Consider the following 16,419-nt stretch of genomic DNA (forward strand, 5'->3'; position numbering starts at 1 on the left):
AAACTGCTTTTCAGAGATTTCAGAGAGAGCTAATTTCCTTCCATTTTACAAGAAGGGAAATCGGAGAGTGGCTAAGGGACTACCCGAGGTTTTCTTTCAAATTTAAGAATGACCACAGGGTGCCCAATCCACAGCACAAAGGAAATATAAAACAGACTCTGCCCTTGGGAAACGTGTTCCTACTGGGCGATAACCTACGTAAATGAAAATAAAAAAATAATCATAAAGGTGTTAGGCAAATAATTCCGTCCCCAGCTCTTTATCTGGAACTTGCTATCTGCAAAGGTGGTCTGTAAGGCTTGGCTAGTGGTGGGGAGAGTTAGAAATATCGATAATTATAGCCCCAGTCCTTAAGAACTCACAGTTTAACTGGCTGCAGGGGAGGCAGGGTGGCCAGAACAGAAAGCTAACCATTGGTGGAATATACTAGCTGACTCTATGCAGACTGTAGGGAGAGGGGGCTGCAGGAATTTGGGGGCTGGATAGAATTTTTCCAGGAAAGCCTGCTGGAGGAGGTGGGCAATATGATGATGATGGAAAGCAGAGGAGATAGGGAAAGAGAAGAAGAGCGAGCACGTGAGAAGTCCCCGTTGTGGCTCAGTGGTTAACGAATCCGACTAGGAACGATGAGGTGGCGGGTTCAATCCCTGGCCTTGCTCAGCAGGTTAAGGATCTGGCATTGCCATGAGCTGTGGTGTAGGTGGCAAACACGGCTTGGATCTGGTGTTGCTATGGCCCTGGTCTAGGCCAGTGGCTGTAGCTCCGATCAGACCCCTAGCCTGGGAGCCTCTATATGCTGTGGGTGCACCCCTAAAAACAACCATGAGGTGTGGGTTCAATCCCTGGCCTTGTTCAGTAGTTAAGGATCCAGTGTTGCTGCAGCCATGCTCCGAATAGACCCCTATCCTAGGAACTTCCATATGCCGCAGGTACGGCCCTAGAAAAGACAAAAAAAAAAAAAAAGAAAGAGCATGTAAGCACAACCTTTTCACATATTTGCCTTTCCAGATCTAGCTCAGTAACCACCTCTCCCATGAAGCCTTCCTAGGCAGAATTAGACACTTCCCCCAGACTCTCAAAGCACGCCTATTACAGGATATACCTTATTGCTTGTTTCCTTATCTGTCTCCACTCAAGGGCCCTGCACTGAAGGAAGGAAAGAGGGAGGGAGAAAGGGCGGGAAGGGGGGGAAGAGGGAGGGAGGGAGGGAGGGAAGTAAAGGAAAGAAGGACTCTGAGGTGGCTGGGTAGTGCATTCACGTGGGGTGTCTCATTTAGTCTTTGTTTACCCTTTTTTACTTTTTAATATTTTATCAAAGTATAACTTAACAGCGAACGGCACATATCATAAGCATACAGCCCAAGCAATATTTACATGTTTACAGTTGTAAAGAACCCAGATCAAATTATAGACTGCTTCTAACATTCCAGACACTGTTGGGCTCTCTCACTGTACCAGAGTCCCTGCCACTGTGGCCAGAGAAGCTGAATCTGTCGGCTGATGTAACTAGCGAGCACCGTCTAAGAAAATTATGAAAGAATTTCAGGCATTTGGGCTGGAGAAGCCAAGGGCTGGGGTGAAGTGATTATGTGTGTGAAGGGCTACTATGCACAAAGCAATTAGACTTGTCCTGAGGGTGGCAGTGGAGCCACAGGGAGAAGCAGTTCAGTTCCACATAAAACCCTACAGCCATGCTGGAAGCAGACCCCCCAGAAAATAAGTCAGGTCCCTATCAGTAAGAGGAATCCGTTAAGAAACTGGTGTCGCCCCAGCTGTGGCATATATTGCAGCCAGGGCTCAAATTCAATTCCTGGCCCAGGAATTTCCATATTCCCCAGGTGCAGCCCTAAAATTTAAAAAAAAAAAAAAGAGAATGGTACTGACAAGTATTTATCAGCAATGATAGGGTGGGTAAGGATAGGGGACTCAATTGGGGATGGCACCTTGCAACTCTGAGCTTCTGTCGTTCTAGAATTCTTTGAGAGTGGCAGAGAAGACTTAATTAAATGCTTGCGGTTATTTTCTATTTTTTTCTAAATTTTTTTAGGGCCGTACCCGAGGCATGTGGAGGTTCCCAGGCTAGGGGTCAAATTGGAGCTACAGCGCCTGCCTATGCCACAGCCACAGCAATTTGGGATCCGAGCAGCATCTGCGATCTACACCACAACTCAGGGCAACGCTGGATCCTTAACCCACTGGGCAAAGCCAGGGATTGAACCTCTGTCCTCATGGATGCTAGCCATATTTGTTTCCGCTGAGCCACGACGGGAACTCCAAATGCTTGCAGTTATGATAAATCATAACTCCCCTAGAGGATAACATTTTACTTAATTGCAAGTACTGTACTGGGTCCATGATTATCGCCACTGAATAAGTTGCTGTCGTCACCATCAGAGGGACTGTGGGGCCTCCCTCCCTGGTGCTCACAGCCTAGAGAGGATGGAGCAGATGCTGGGGCGCCCCTGTGAGATGAGACCAGTACCTGTGGGAGAAGCTGGTTGCTCCCACCACATGTCAAGCTGTCATAGGGACACCCATGCCCTTTCAGGGATGGTCCCCTTCATGGGCAGGTGGTCATGATGCCGTTGCTCCTGCCACTAGTAGATCACCTTAGCAGAGGTGACCCTGAAGGGCCTTTTTGCTCTGCCTCCAGGGGCCAGTGCAGGAAATGTGTCTGGCGCCCCTAGAGCAGGACCACATAGGACCCAACAGCCTGGTGGCCACCTGGGGGAAGTAACAGCCTGTGTCAGCTGCAGGTTCCTGGAAGGACTCCCAGTCTGGAGGCTAACACCCTCCCACGCCACCCCCTATCCGGCTTTTTCCAGCAAAAAAAAAAAAAAAAAAAAAAAGGCAATTTTCCTCAGAACCCCCCCCCCCCCCGAGGATTATTTCAGAATTCCTCCAGAAATTCCTCCAAGTCACTGCCCTTCCTTTCCCGCCCTCTCCCCACCCCTCCTCCGACTAGGAGGACAGGAAAGAGATGGAGTCTGGAAGAACCAGGACATCTTTCTCCATCCCGCACCTGTACGGGGCGCCGGTGAGATGTGGCAGGTGAAGACCAGCTCTCAGGCCCTTCTGTGGAGCAGAGTGATCACCTTTCTGATGAAAGCCATGACTGTTCTCCCAAGGAAAGAAAGTATGTAGATTTTGCCTTTTATTTCAAGGACAGGTGGGGCGCTGTCAGCCCCCCCGACGTCCATCTGCGAAGCCCCTAGGTTTAAGGGGAGGGGGAGGGGCTTCCTCCACCGCCCAGACGCAGGCTGGCTCGGGGTTGGGGAGGGCTTGCAGCTTCCCCAAGCCTCGGCAAAGCTCTGTGAGATCCGGCTCCGCAGCCTCTCCGTGTACTTACAGGATGTCTCAGGCTCTCAGTTTGCCCAGCTCTGAAATGGGCGCCCAGGCCCCGCCGACCCTGAGGGGGCTGGATAAGGAGGCTGGAGGGATGCGGAGCTGGGTGGGAGAAGGGAGTGGGGGTGAACAGCGGCTCCCGGTTGGTCTCCCGAAGCCGGGGGAGGGTGAAAACGTGAGTTCGGGAAGCCTAGGAGGCCGGCGCCTGGCACCGCACGAGGAAGCCGCTGGCCCGGACGCGGTGCCCACGGGCAACCCAGGCGCCCCGGGCGCTCCCTGGGCCCGAGGGCGGGGCCCCTAGCCAGGCGGCCCCTCCCCGCCCCTCCCCGCCCCTCCCCCGGCCCCGGCCTCCCCAGCTCTACCGGCCCTCCCGCTGGCGAAGCGGCACTCGGGCACCCGCGCGCGCCCGGACCAGCAGCCGCGAGCCCGCCGGCCGGGGCCATGGGCTGCGACGTCCGCGTGTCGGGGCTGCTCCGCCGCAACCTGCAACCCACGCTCACCTACTGGAGCGTCTTCTTCAGCTTCGGCCTGTGCATCGCCTTTCTGGGGCCCACGCTGCTGGACCTGCGCTGCCAGACGCACAGCTCGCTGCCCCAGATCTCCTGGGTCTTCTTCTCGCAGCAGCTCTGCCTCCTGCTGGGCAGCGCCCTCGGGGGCGTCTTCAAGAGGACGTGAGTGCCTGGCTGAGCGCCGCAGTCCCCGAGCCCCCCACCCCTCGACCCTCCTGATCCTTCCCGCCGCCCTCTGACCTCATGGGGCTCCGGCCACAGGCTGTCCCCAACCTCTGGCAGGCGGCGATCATCCCTCCCGGCTCAGCCAGCCGCGCTGCACCTTACCAAAGGGCTGCCTCCCCCATCCGGGCTCTCCCTGCAAAACTCTCTCCGGAGACGGAAGGTGACTTCTGGATTATTTATTTGCCCTCACTCACCCCTATGAAGGCATTAACCCAGCTCCCACTCGGCTTCTCCCACCCAAACCTCTGGGGAATGGGGTGATGGAGTTGGCGGAGGTGGGAGGGTTGCCCTCTTGCACGCTGCGGGTCTGAGGTTTGTCTTTAGCCCGTGCTGCTGGGGGCAGAATTAGGAGTGGGGTGGAAGGAGAGAGGGAGTGTCAACTCAGGGGCCGTGCCCAGTGCCAGGGCTGCCTGCGGCTGGACGGAATGCCCTGGGGCGGGCTCCACTCAGATCCTTAGCTCCAGATCAGCTGACAGAGAGTGTCCTTTCCCGCCCCCCCCCCCGGGGGGGTGGCCACCGGCATGGTGGGTCCTGTGTGTTCCTGCTCCTGGGGGATCCAGAGTTCCTACCTTGGCCCCTGGAGGCAGCACCCAGAGGAGACACACAGGACCTCAGGGCTAGGTCCATGTAGGTGAGAGGATGACTCACGCATAGCTTAGTGAGGTGACCCTCCATCTCTGGTGCCAGGGTCCCCCATCTGCTTCCCCTGCCCCACCTCCCTGGCCTTTGCCTGGCCTGGCCCCCAGAGATGCCCCTCGCAGAGCCTCACTCTCCCGGCTCGAATTCGGCAGGGCCACCTCCGCAGAGCTCTTTCAAAAGGCAGCAGGATTCACTCTCCTGGTGCAGCTGGGAGAACAGACCCGAAGCAGGGGGTAGATGACTTGCAAGTCGGAGGCTGCTGGAGGTTTCCCCAGTCCTAGCTCCTGACTGGGTGGTTTCCTAGACTGCGTGGACTCAAACAAGCAGATGCCTGGGTCGAAAACCACAGTTGAGTTATCCCAGAAGCCTCTGGGGGCCATTCTGGGCCAAGGGCTCTGCCCTTTGGCTCACTGCTAGAGGCATCCATCCGTGAGGTGGGTTTTCTTCTCCACCTCACTACTAGTGCACAGGTGTCACCTATATAGACCCCATTTTAAGCCACCCAGCGGACAGAACATGATCAATTAGGGAGTGATTATCCCCACGACCCAGATCCTCTTGCAAACCAAATAATTTTCCTCTTCAGAAGCAAGCCTCCTTGGGTACACTAGTGTCTCTGTGGGTTGGGACCGGATTGGATCTGTGGGGGACGCAGAAAATCTTACGAAAAAGCGCAAGATCCTTTCCGATCCTGCCTAGAGGTTTAATTAGAAATCTATCAGGGTGTTTTTCTGTTTTTGTTTGTAAGTATTTCGACTTGCAAAAGCTCCCTTGCCTGGAACTTTTTAGGAACATGTGTAGTGCAAGGAACAGGAAGGGGAACGAGGATAATTAGAAATGACAGGTTGGCAAGTCAGGCTTCATGAAAACAGCAGCAATACTAACCCACCTGGGCCAGCTCTAGTTTGCTTTGTGCCTCCCTCATGGCTCCTCGAGGGGCTCTGAGCAGGCAGAGGAAAGGGTCTGGCTGCAGGAAACCAGCTCACAGAAGAGAAGAGTAAAGGTAGCAGTAATAACTAAATTTATGGACCATTTCCTCAAGGCCAGGCACCGTTCTTCCTTGGTATTTCACTTGTAACGACTCCTTTAACCTTCATGACAACCCTGTAGAGTAGCCCTACTATTCCCATTTTGTGCACAAGGAAGTTGAAGCACAGGGAGGTTAAGAAACTGGCCCCAGGCCACACAGCTCTTAAGAGGCCTAGCCAGGATTTGAACCCCCACATTTGTGCCTAGAACCAGATACTTTGGAAATGCCTTTTGCTTTTTCATTCAAAAAGCAAGCTGACTTATAGTAGTCAGCTTCAATACTGCAGGGTGCAAGTTATACCCTATGCTCGTCCAGCAGTGGAGTGGCGTGAGTCACCCTGTGAAGACTTGTGAGCTGAGTATTCCTGAGCTGGCCAGGCCTCTGGGGCTCCCTGTTGGGACCTGAGGGTGGGATGCGATAGGGGGAGTAAGTCCTATCAGTGGTTTAGGTTTAAAATCTGAACCTCGGGGGAGTTCCCTTCATGGCTCAGGGTTTAATGAACCCAACTAGGATTCATGAGGACGTGGGTTCCATTCCTGGCCTGGCTCAGTGGGTTAAGGATCTGCCATTGCCATGAGCTGTGGTGTAGGTCACAGATGTGGCTCGGATCCCGCGTTGCTGTGGCTCTGGTGTAGGCCAGTGGCTACAGCTCCAATTAGATCCCTAGCCTGGGAAGCTCCATATGCTGCGGGTGCGGCCCTAGAAAAGACAAAAAGACAAAATCAATAAATAAAAAAGTGCTTAAAAAAAAAAAAAGCATCCAGTGTTGCCATGATCTGTGGTGTAGGTTGCAGACGTGGCTCCCATCCCATGTTGCTGCACCTGTGGTATAAGCCGGCAGCTGTAGTTCCGATCCGACCCTAGCCTGGGAACCTCACGGGTTCAGCCATAAACAAACAAACAAAAACAAAAATATAAAAAAATAAAATCTGAACCTTGGGAGTTGCCTTGGTGGTGCAGCGGGTTAAGGAGCTGGTGTTGTCACTGCTGTGGCTCAGGTTGCAGCTGTGGTGCTGGTTCGATCCCTGGCCCCGGCTCTTCCACAAGCTGCTGTACGGCCAAAAAAAAAAAAAAAAAAATTAAAGAAAACAAAACAAAATCTGTACCTCAGCCCCACTCCAAGACAAAATGTCTGAAAGCACCTTTTCCTTTGGTTAAGAGCAAAGTAGACTTTGGTGGAAAAAGACATCACGGGGTGTCCTGTGTTTAGAAGGAGGTCATTACTTGGCTAGGACTGGACAGCTCATTGCAATCTTCCATCCCTCAAAGCAAACAGAACCTCCACCAGCCCTGAAACCAGCCTCTAAAGCTTGATTCCTTATGGCCTCACCACCAGTTAAAATGCTAATACCTCTGCTAGTGCTTTTCAGCTTAAGTGATTACTGCCAGTGTGCAAGGCTGGTACTGCGAGTGGGGGGGTTGGTTGGACAAATCTGGACGGGAGCGCCAGCTGTTGCGAGGGTGTGGGGGAAAGTGTCGGATGACACACACGGGGGAGAAGAGAGTCAGGGCAGCGCCTCTTTCTCTAGGGTTCCTGCTCAAGTCCTGCCTACTCCTTGGCCCAGACCGAGAATCAGGGCTGAATAGGGTTTCTGATGCTTCCGCAGGGACATGCATTGGAGGGACTAAGCGTGGAGAGCCCAAGATGTTAGATTGGGTGCAGCAGAGCGTGGAAGCCCTCTGCTCGGTGTGCGATCAGCTCTCTCTCTTCTAACGTAGACAGAGATTTTGAGGGAGGCCACCACATGCAGGCCAAGAGGGGAGAGGGGTGCAGTTAGGGCCAGAAGAATCTGGACTAGACCTTCCTTAGAAAAATCTTGCTTACTGAGAGCAGGAAACCTTTCAGAGAAGAGAAAAACCCAAAACCACCTGGTTGTCAGCAGGTATAGGTATATGCTTAGTCAAACAGCAAAAAGGAGGTGTACTTAGTCATGGGGACCAGTCTAACCACTCTGGGCAGTTTGGGAGACCCCCCCACCCTTATCTCAAAGGCATCAGGGTAGATGAACAGCTTTCAGAGTTACCCTAGTCTTTATCAGCCTCGCCTGGGCCTCTCCTCTGCATGCAAGCTGTTACCAGAAGGCTTGAGTTCTTTTCTTTCCTCTATTAATTATCTCTTTCCCTATCTTTTTTATTATTATTATTTTATTTTTTATTTATTTATTTTTTTGTCTTTTTTGCCATTTCTTGGGCCGCTCCTGAGGCATATGGAGGTTCCCAGGCTAGGGGTCGAATCGGAGCCACAGCTGCTGGCCTACACCACAGCCACAGCAACGCAGGATCCGAGCCGCGTCTGTGACCTACACTACAGCTCACGGCAACACCAGATCCTCAACCCACTGAGCAAGGCCAGGGATCAAACCCCCAACCTCATGGTTCCTAGTTGGATTTGTTAATCACTGAATCATGACGGGAACTCCCTCTTTCCTTATCTTTCTTTGCTTTCTTGATTTCCTGCAAATCCTGTCTTCCCTACTCCCAGCTCTGACTTTCTCCTGCCCACTGCGTGAAACCCAGTCTTCCATGCAAGCTTTCCCACACCGCGATCTGACTTACTTCCCTAGGATGCTGGCCCCCTGCAGCCGGTTCCCTTCTATGAGCCAGGCCCTGGTTGGTCTTCCATCTAGAAAGTTTCTGCCTCTCCTTCCAGCCACTTGGCCACTTTTCAGCCTACAGCAAGCCTGGCCTAGACATGGTTCTTGCTTTAAACACCTATCTTCAGGAGTCCCCACTGTGGCTCAGCAAGTTAAGAACCCAGCTAGTATCCATGTGCATACGGGTTCGATCCCTGGCCTCGCTCAGTGGGTTAAAGATCTGGTGTTGCCGCAAGCTGCGGCATAGGTCACAGATGCACCTCGGATCCAGCGTTGCTGTGGTATAGGCTAGCAGCTGCAGCTCTGATTCGACCTTTAGCCCAGGAACTTCCATATTCCATAGATGCAGCCCTAAAAAAGGAAACAAAACAAAAAAAACATCTCTATATGGAGGTAGCCCAGCAATTCCACTGCTAAGTATATTCCTCAAAGAACCGAAAACATGACCACACAAAAGCTTGTATGTGACAGAGTTCCCACTGTGGCCAGTGGGTTAATGATCCACCTTGTCTCTGTGGCAGCACTGGTTTGATCCCTGGCCCATATTCCTGCAGCTGCGGCATAGGTTGCAGCTCCAGCTCAGATTTGATCTCTAGTTCAGGAACTTCCATATGCTGCTGGTATGGGCAAAGAGAAAAAAAAGAAAACTGGAACATGAATGGTCATATCACCATTATTCATAATAGCCAAAAAGTGGAAACAAACTAAATGTCCATCAACGGATGGATGGGCAAACAAAATGTGCTCCATCCATACAATGGAATATTATTCAGCCATGAAAAGGAGTGAAGTACTGACTCATGCTGTTACCTGGGTGAACCTCGAAAACATTATGCTAAGTGAAAGCTTCCAGTCACAAAATATCACATACTGTTATGATTCCATTTATGTGACACTCCAGAGTATGAAGATCTATAGAGACATGAGGTAGATGAGTGGTTTCCTAGGGCTGGAGGTGGGGTGTGGAGAGGAATGGGGAGTGACTACTAAGGGTTAAGGGGATTCTTTCAGGGGTGATGTAAATGCTCTAAACTTAGATCACAGTGATGAGTTTATGATTCTAGATATACAAAAAAAAAAAACATTGAATTGTGCACTTTGAATAGATTAATTTTATGGCATGTAAATTACAGCTCAATTTTTTAATTTAAAAAAATCTCAGAGTTCCCGTGGCTCAGTGGTTAATGAACCCAACTAGCATCCATGAGGATGTGGGTTCGATTCCTGGCCTCGCTCAATGGGTTAGGGACCCAGCATTGCTGTGAGTTATGGTGTAGGTCACAGATGTGGCTTGGATCCCTCGTTGCTGTGGCTGTGGCATGGGCCAGTGGCTACAGCTCCAATTAGACCCCTAGCCTGGGAACCTCCACATGCCGCAGGTGTGGCCCTAAAAAGAAAAAAAAAAAAAACTCTCGAAACTCATCTTATCCTTTACTTATTCAACAACTATCTCTTGAGCTGGACCCTGTTTTCAGGGTAAGTAGGACACAGATCCCTGCTCTAATGGAGCTTACATTCTGGAGGGGCCATTTTAGCGACATGAAGGAAATAAAGCAGCAGTAGGGATGGCGAGTGACAGAGGTGGGGGTTACTTTAGCTTGGTGGTCAGGGAAGGCCTCTCTGAGCAGACACTTGAATGCAGGAAAGATCCATGCCAGCATGGAACGGGGGGAGAGGTGTTCCAGGGAGACAGAGCTGCAAGTCTCACCAAAGCGCAAAGAGTGCTCGCTCCCTGTGGGCCCAGCACCCACTGGGCTCAGGGAATATGGTCGAGCAAGGGTGCCGCCCTGACCTGAGTCTAACAGGGCAGTCTTGCCAAGGGCAGCGAACAAGCCAAGGTGTCTGTGTGGGGTGACCCAGTTGGGAGGGGGCTCTTCCCCTGCCCCCACCCCCAGCCTGTCACCCCTTCCCTATGACCCTGGCTTATGCTGCAGTCTCCAGCCTGCCCTCGCTCCCAGAGGGTGTCCTGTCCCAGGTCCTTCTCCTCTATTGAGACGCTACCTGTCCCTTTGCAAGGCGGAGAGGGGCTTTGGGGTCGCCTCTGACTCCTGGTTCTGCAGTCTGCCCCTGGAAAAGAGATCATCCTGGGGGGACAGGGGAACCCCCAAGGTAAAACCGCCAGGAGAATGCGGTGGCATGCGGCTGGCCCTGGGCAGCTTTCTTCCGCACCTCTGGGGAGTGGCGGGCAGGACGGTTGGCTGGCATCTTACTGTTTGCTCAAGCCCTTCCCCTCTTTTGAAGCCAGGCAGCGCTCCTCTCTCATCACAGAACCAGGAGGGCCCGGGCAGGTACCCACAGTGAGACAAGGAGATCACATGCGCCCTTGGGGTAGGGCAGAGCACCTGGGCAAACAGGTCAGCCATGTGCTCAAGGTCACACAGCAAACTGGCGGGACAGGCACCTCCAGCAGAGCCAGCGCAAGGCTGGGGGAGGATCTGTTCCCTGCTCTCCCTCCCCGTGTGCACCTTCCGTGTGGCGCTGTTAATAAGTAACTTGGACGTTTCTTGGGTTCCCCAAGGAAGGGTTCCCTAGACTGTCTGGGCTGCTCCTGGGTCTCCCCAGGCCTTGAGGGAGTGGGATCCTTCCTCTCATTGGCCTAAATTAACCGCTGAACCCAGAGCCAGTGGAGGGACGGTCAGTGACACAGGCTGGCCTTCTCCTGGATTGGGCATCGAGACTCTGGGTCCCTGCTCAGCATGGCTCGCTCTCTTCCCCCCAGTCAGGGGGCCCACTTCCTGATCTGTAAAATGAGGCATAGGACTCTTAGGTCCTTGCTGCCACTCTGGCAATTCTCAGCTGGCTTCCTAGGATCATCCCAGAGGGCCTAGCAGCAGGAACAGAGGCGGGGTGCATGGAAGGGGCAGAAGCTGTCTCCAGTTCTTGGATCCTTTCTGCCGAGTATGCTTCTCTGGGTCTGGCAATGCTCTTTGGGGCAGCCCAGGGCCTGCAGGGAGGGGGTGAGCTGCAGGTGGCCAGGGGGAAGCTGCCAGTGAGTACACAAAGAGAACTGGCTGTGGAGTTCCCTTTGCGGCACAGCAAAAACGAACTCAATTAGTACGCATGAGGATGCGGGTTCGATCCCTGGCCTCGCTCAGTGGGTTAAGGATCCTGTGTTGCTGTGGCTGTGGGGTAGGCCTGCAGCTGTAGCTCTGATTCGACCCCTAGCCTGGGAACTGCCAGATGCCTCGAGAGGCAGTGCTTACTATCAGCATTTTATAGCAGAGAAACTGAGGCTCAGAAGAGCTAAGTGTAAGTGGTTTTCCCCGAGCCACCCACTGGGAAGTGGCAGAGGTGGACCCAGGCCCAGACTTTGGTTGACAAATCCCAGTACATTGCTGCCAAAGCTACATGACATTATGATTCTATAATCAATTACCCACATTCCTGGAAGGGGCCTTTGACCAAACCATTAAGTGACCAAGCCAATTAGTGTATTTCAGTCTGGCTCTGGGATGTATCTAGGACTCCTTTTTTTCTTGGCAACGACATGTCATTCTAAAGAAATGTGTTCAGGCTGATCTTTGGAATGCCAAGTGACAGCCCTGCTGAAACAACTGGGTAGGCAGCCTGGGATCCAAACCCAAGGTTTGTTGTGGTACAGCTGTCCCCCTTTACTGGGAACAGGTCTCCGAGCCACCCCCATACCCGTGAACCCAGCTGGCAGGCTGCAAGCTCAAAGCCCAGCCCAGGGGTTGGCAGGTGTAACAAGGAAGGGACTTCCTAGACCAGCCTCCCTCTAGCCTCTCCTTTCCTTCTGCTCTCTTTTCATCCCTCCTTCCTGCCTGTCACTGGGCCTGGGAACAAAAGAGCCCCCTTTGAGCATTAAATGTCCTTCTCTGGAATAACAAGGTGAGAGGGTACCAACTAGGGGGAGGAGAGGCCAGACAGGGCTGCCCACTGGCCACCAGCCCTTCCCCAACCCCATCTCCTTATCCTCCTGCTCTTCTACTCAGCACCTTGCTGGCAACCTGGCTCACTTGATTCTTTCTCTCTTTACCTCTGGCTCTGGCTCTCTCTCTCTCTGTCACCCCCATACAATCCCACATCAGCCCCCTACCAGTCTCTAGTCTCTTTCTCCAGGCCCTGATGTATAGGGGGATAAGATAGGCCTTTCTCAAGCTTTCCCATTTCACTGGCAACATCCAGCAACCCTGGATCAGACACCTCAGGGCCAAGCACAGTCCAGGCACAGGGTCCCTTCACGAAAAGGATGCAGCAGATACCCCAGGAAGCTTGAGATGGAGCCAACTGTTATTGCTGAAGCAGTTGGAACTCCTGTAACACCTGCAGAGGATCCACTTCCAGCTCCCGTTCTAGCAACTGCAGCTGTTTGCCATTGCTTCCTGAATCTGGCCTCCTGCTCCAGCCTGACTGGGTCTATGGCCCAGTGTCAGCCTTTTACACACACATACACATGCACGTATGCATGCACGTGCACATGCCTCCACAGCAAAGCAGTAGGGCATAAGGAACAGCAAGTCAGAAGCCCTGGGTTTGCATCCAGGATGTGTCCTCCACTTTCTCAGCCTTTCTCAGCCTCACTTTGCTCACAGGTCATGTGAGGCACAGTTATAAAGTCTAACTCACAGCATGGTCATATGCACCAAATGTTAGTTGTTATCCAGTGCCCTGTCATGTTAGTTCTCTCTTTTTTGTTGTTGTTGGGGTTTTTTTTGTTTTTGTTTTTGTTCTTGTTTTGTCTTTTTAGGGCTGCACCTGCAACATATGGAGGTTCCCAGGCTAGAGTTTGAATCGGAGCCACAGCTGCCAGCCTACACCCCAGCCATAGCAATGCCAGATCCGAGCCTTGTCTGTGAGCTGCATCACAGTTCACAGCAACGCCAGATCCTTAACCCACTGAGCGAGGCCAGGGATCTAACCTGCGTCCTCAAGGGTGCTAGTCAGATTCGTTTCTGCTGCACCATGGTGGGAACTCCCACTTCTCTTTCATTTTCCCCACTTTCCCACAGCTCCTGCCCATCTCAGGTCACTGATCCCGGGTCCCATTCCCTCAGGACTGTGCTACAGGACTGATTAACCCTGCTCATCCAGGGTTTTCAGGGCAGTAATGAGAATGTATTAAATCTTCAAGAGAGCATTTTTGAACTTGGGGTGCCTGTCCTTCACTGCCAAGTGGTAAGGTGGGGCCCGTGTGCCGGCTCAGTGTTGGGGGGGGGACATTTGAAGGGGCGATGGGGCCACTTGCTATCCCCAAAGTCAGGCCACCCAGGAAGCTGCCTAGTCCATCTCGTGCAGGGACAGGAAGGCAAAAGAGAGAGCTGTTCTGAGAGACCTGTTGTTTTTCTCGGCCTGTGGGGGTGTGGGCATCTCCTCTGTGCCAGGACCAGTGAGACAGGCCACCAAGGAGCAGGAAGCAGAAACCCTGGAAGCGGGTGAGCTGCCCAGGCTGTCAGGGCTGGAGGCCTGCAGCACAGGGATGGGGGCCAGGGAGCAGGGAGGGGGTACTGGAGGGACCTGAACAGGGTTTCCTGCACGCGGCAACCCTCTTTGGTTCCTTTCTGGTGGCCGGGGTGCAGTGAGTCCCACTGCCTCCCCACCCCCAGCTCTGAGCTGGGATCAGGCAGAGGTCATGATTGGTAATCTCCCCAGCAGATCAGTCTGAAAATAAGAAAATGAGAAAATAACGCACTGCCGCTGTCAGCCGAGCCTTTCTGATAAAGGATTTAATCAAAGGACGGAGAGGAAAGGCTGAGAGCCAGTGGGATCAAAGGCGAGAACCTTTGGGAAAAGGCATCCCGAGAGGGTCTCCTGGGGGCTCTCCCTTTCCTTTGAGGAGCCGGAAACTCAGGTCTTGCCACATAAACATCAACACCTCTCCCCCCCACCTCTCCAGGTCCCGAGGTGAGGCTGGAGGTGCCTGGGGCTCTCTGGCCTCTCACAATCTGAGACCGTTCCTCTACAACCTCTCCCTTCCAGAACCTTCCTGCTGCTCACTCTCCTTGCCCCCACATGAGCCTTCCAGACCAGTCCCAGAAAATACAGGGCTTCCTTCCTTTCTCCGAGAGTCTGGTTATTGGGCCGACTGTTCCCAAAAGGCCTCAACAGAGCCTTAGTTCTCCATCCCATGTTCACACATCCATGCGTCCCGCCTGCCTGCTGTGGGCTCCTCGGGGGTGGGGGGAGACCGCTCGGCTGAGGGCCTCCCTTCTGGACAGTTGCCAAGCACAGAGTCCAATACCATTTTCCGTAGAGGGGTCACCAAATTACCCAGATACCTTGGCTGTGGGCTTTGGTTCTGGCAGCTCAGGCCTGGTGCTCGCAGAGGGCCTGGCATGTTCCATTCCTGTGTGGGGAGGGCGCACTGCAGTCCAGCTCAGGGGCCTTCCTGGGCCCCATCTCCAAGCTCCTGTGAATGGCACCGATCCCTTGAGGTGCTCAAAGCCCATTCCCCTCACACCTTCCCTGAGGGAGATGGAAATATTTTTGCACGGAATTGTTTAGAAGTGGAGTTCCCATCATGGCACAGTGGTTAACGAATCCGACTAGGAAACATGAGGTTGCGGGTTCGATCCCTGGCCATGCTTAGTGGGTTAAGGAGCCAGCATTGCCGTGAGCTATGGTGTAGGTCACAGATGCGGCTCGGATCCTGCATTGCTGTGGCTGTGGTATCGGCCAATGGCTCCAGCTCTGATTAGACCCCTAGCCTGGGAACCTCCATATGCCGCAGGAGTGGCTCAAGAAAAGGCAAAAAGACAAAAAAAAAGGAATTGTTTAGAAGTAAACAATTGCAAGTTTAGGTAAACGATACAAAGTAGCAGTTATGTTTTGGGAAGTGTCCATTACATGGAATCTTTTGTGGTGGATTCAACACCAGATCCTTTACCCACTGCGCCGCAAAAGAACTCCCATTACATAGTTATCTTGAGTTCCTACAACCACCCTGTGCCATAGGGATTTTTACCTGAGGAGACGGGCAAACGTCTTGCCCAGGACCCATAGTTAATAAGTGACAGACAGAGCTTCTGTCACAGCACCCTTCCCCTTTCCACCAGAGGGTGACGGGAATGGCTCAGCTTCCCAAGGGCCAGCCAGAGAGTGGGTTGAGGGCTCTTCATTCTAAGGCCCTCCTCCCCTGACCGCCCCCCTCCCTCGGCCCCTGCAGGTTGGCCCAGTCGTTATGGGCACTCTTCACCTCTTCTCTGGCCATCTCTCTGGTGTTCGCCGCCATCCCCTTCTGCCGCAACGTGAAGGTGCTGGCCTCGGTCATGGCGCTGGCAGGCCTGGCCATGGGCTGCATCGACACCGTGGCCAACATGCAGCTGGTGAGAATCTACCAAAAGGACTCTGCGGTCTTCCTCCAGGTGAGCTACAAGCAGGTGTGGGGCTGGGGGTGGGCTGGGCCCGGGGAACCTCCCTCAGCCTTCTCCCAGGGCCAAGGCAGTGACTCAGAAAGAGCAGGGTCAAGTTCAGTGTGACTGCTTCCAGCTGGGCCAGCCAAGGACTTTATCTCTTCACCTTTTTTTTTTTTTTTTTTTCCGCTTTTTTAAGACTGCGCCCACGGCATATGGACTCCAGGTTAGGTGTCAAATCAGAGCTACAGCTGCCAGCCTACACCACAGCCACAGCAACGCGGGATCCGAGCCGTGTCTGTGACCTACACCACAGCTCACGGCAACGCCGGATCCCCGACCCACTAAGCGAGGCCAGGGATCGAACCTACATCCTCGTGGATACCAGCCAGATTCGGTTCCACTGAGCCATGATGGGAACTCCCTCGTCTATTCATCTTTAAAGTGGGGTGACTGTCCCTGCCTGCAGGTGTCATAGAATTTAAGTGCTAATGAGAAAATGTTCTTTGTAAGTTGGAAAGGGGTGTGATGGGAGGATCAGTGGTTCCTCACGCCTCTCCTCCCTCCTTGCTCTGTTTCTCCTTCCTTCTCCTAGTCACCCAAGATTCTGGTCCAGCCCTTCCCTTTATTAAGCCCCCTTCCCTTCGGGGTGTCGACTGGTAGATGCTAACATGTGAACAGCCCCCAGCTGGGGGTTAAGATTTGAGAAAGAAGAGAGAGGGAGGGAGGGGTGGACCACTGTCACCAGGTTATTCCAGGCAGGAAGG

General features: G+C 53.3%; 1 protein-coding gene and 1 long non-coding RNA gene across 2 annotated transcripts in view; one reads left to right on the forward strand and one right to left on the reverse strand.

Annotated features, from left to right (window-relative positions):
• Positions 1-2,350: 2,350 nt before the first annotated feature.
• LOC125111070 (uncharacterized) lies at positions 2,351-3,927 on the reverse strand. Its single transcript, XR_007130823.1, has 3 exons — positions 3,846-3,927; positions 3,023-3,447; positions 2,351-2,724 (listed from the first exon to the last, which is right to left on the reverse strand). It is a non-coding gene; the product is annotated as an uncharacterized LOC125111070 (long non-coding RNA).
• Positions 3,712-16,419, forward strand: part of MFSD4A (major facilitator superfamily domain containing 4A) — a 40,998-nt gene continuing 28,290 nt past the window's right edge. The window contains exons 1-2 of the mRNA XM_047752858.1: positions 3,712-4,016; positions 15,466-15,664. Of these exons, the coding sequence (XP_047608814.1) occupies positions 3,787-4,016; positions 15,466-15,664 (429 nt within the window). The 5' untranslated portion in view covers positions 3,712-3,786. The remainder of the gene's footprint in view (positions 4,017-15,465; positions 15,665-16,419) is intronic.

This window comes from Phacochoerus africanus, chromosome 11, assembly GCF_016906955.1.
Source record: "Phacochoerus africanus isolate WHEZ1 chromosome 11, ROS_Pafr_v1, whole genome shotgun sequence".
NCBI lineage: Eukaryota > Metazoa > Chordata > Mammalia > Artiodactyla > Suidae > Phacochoerus > Phacochoerus africanus.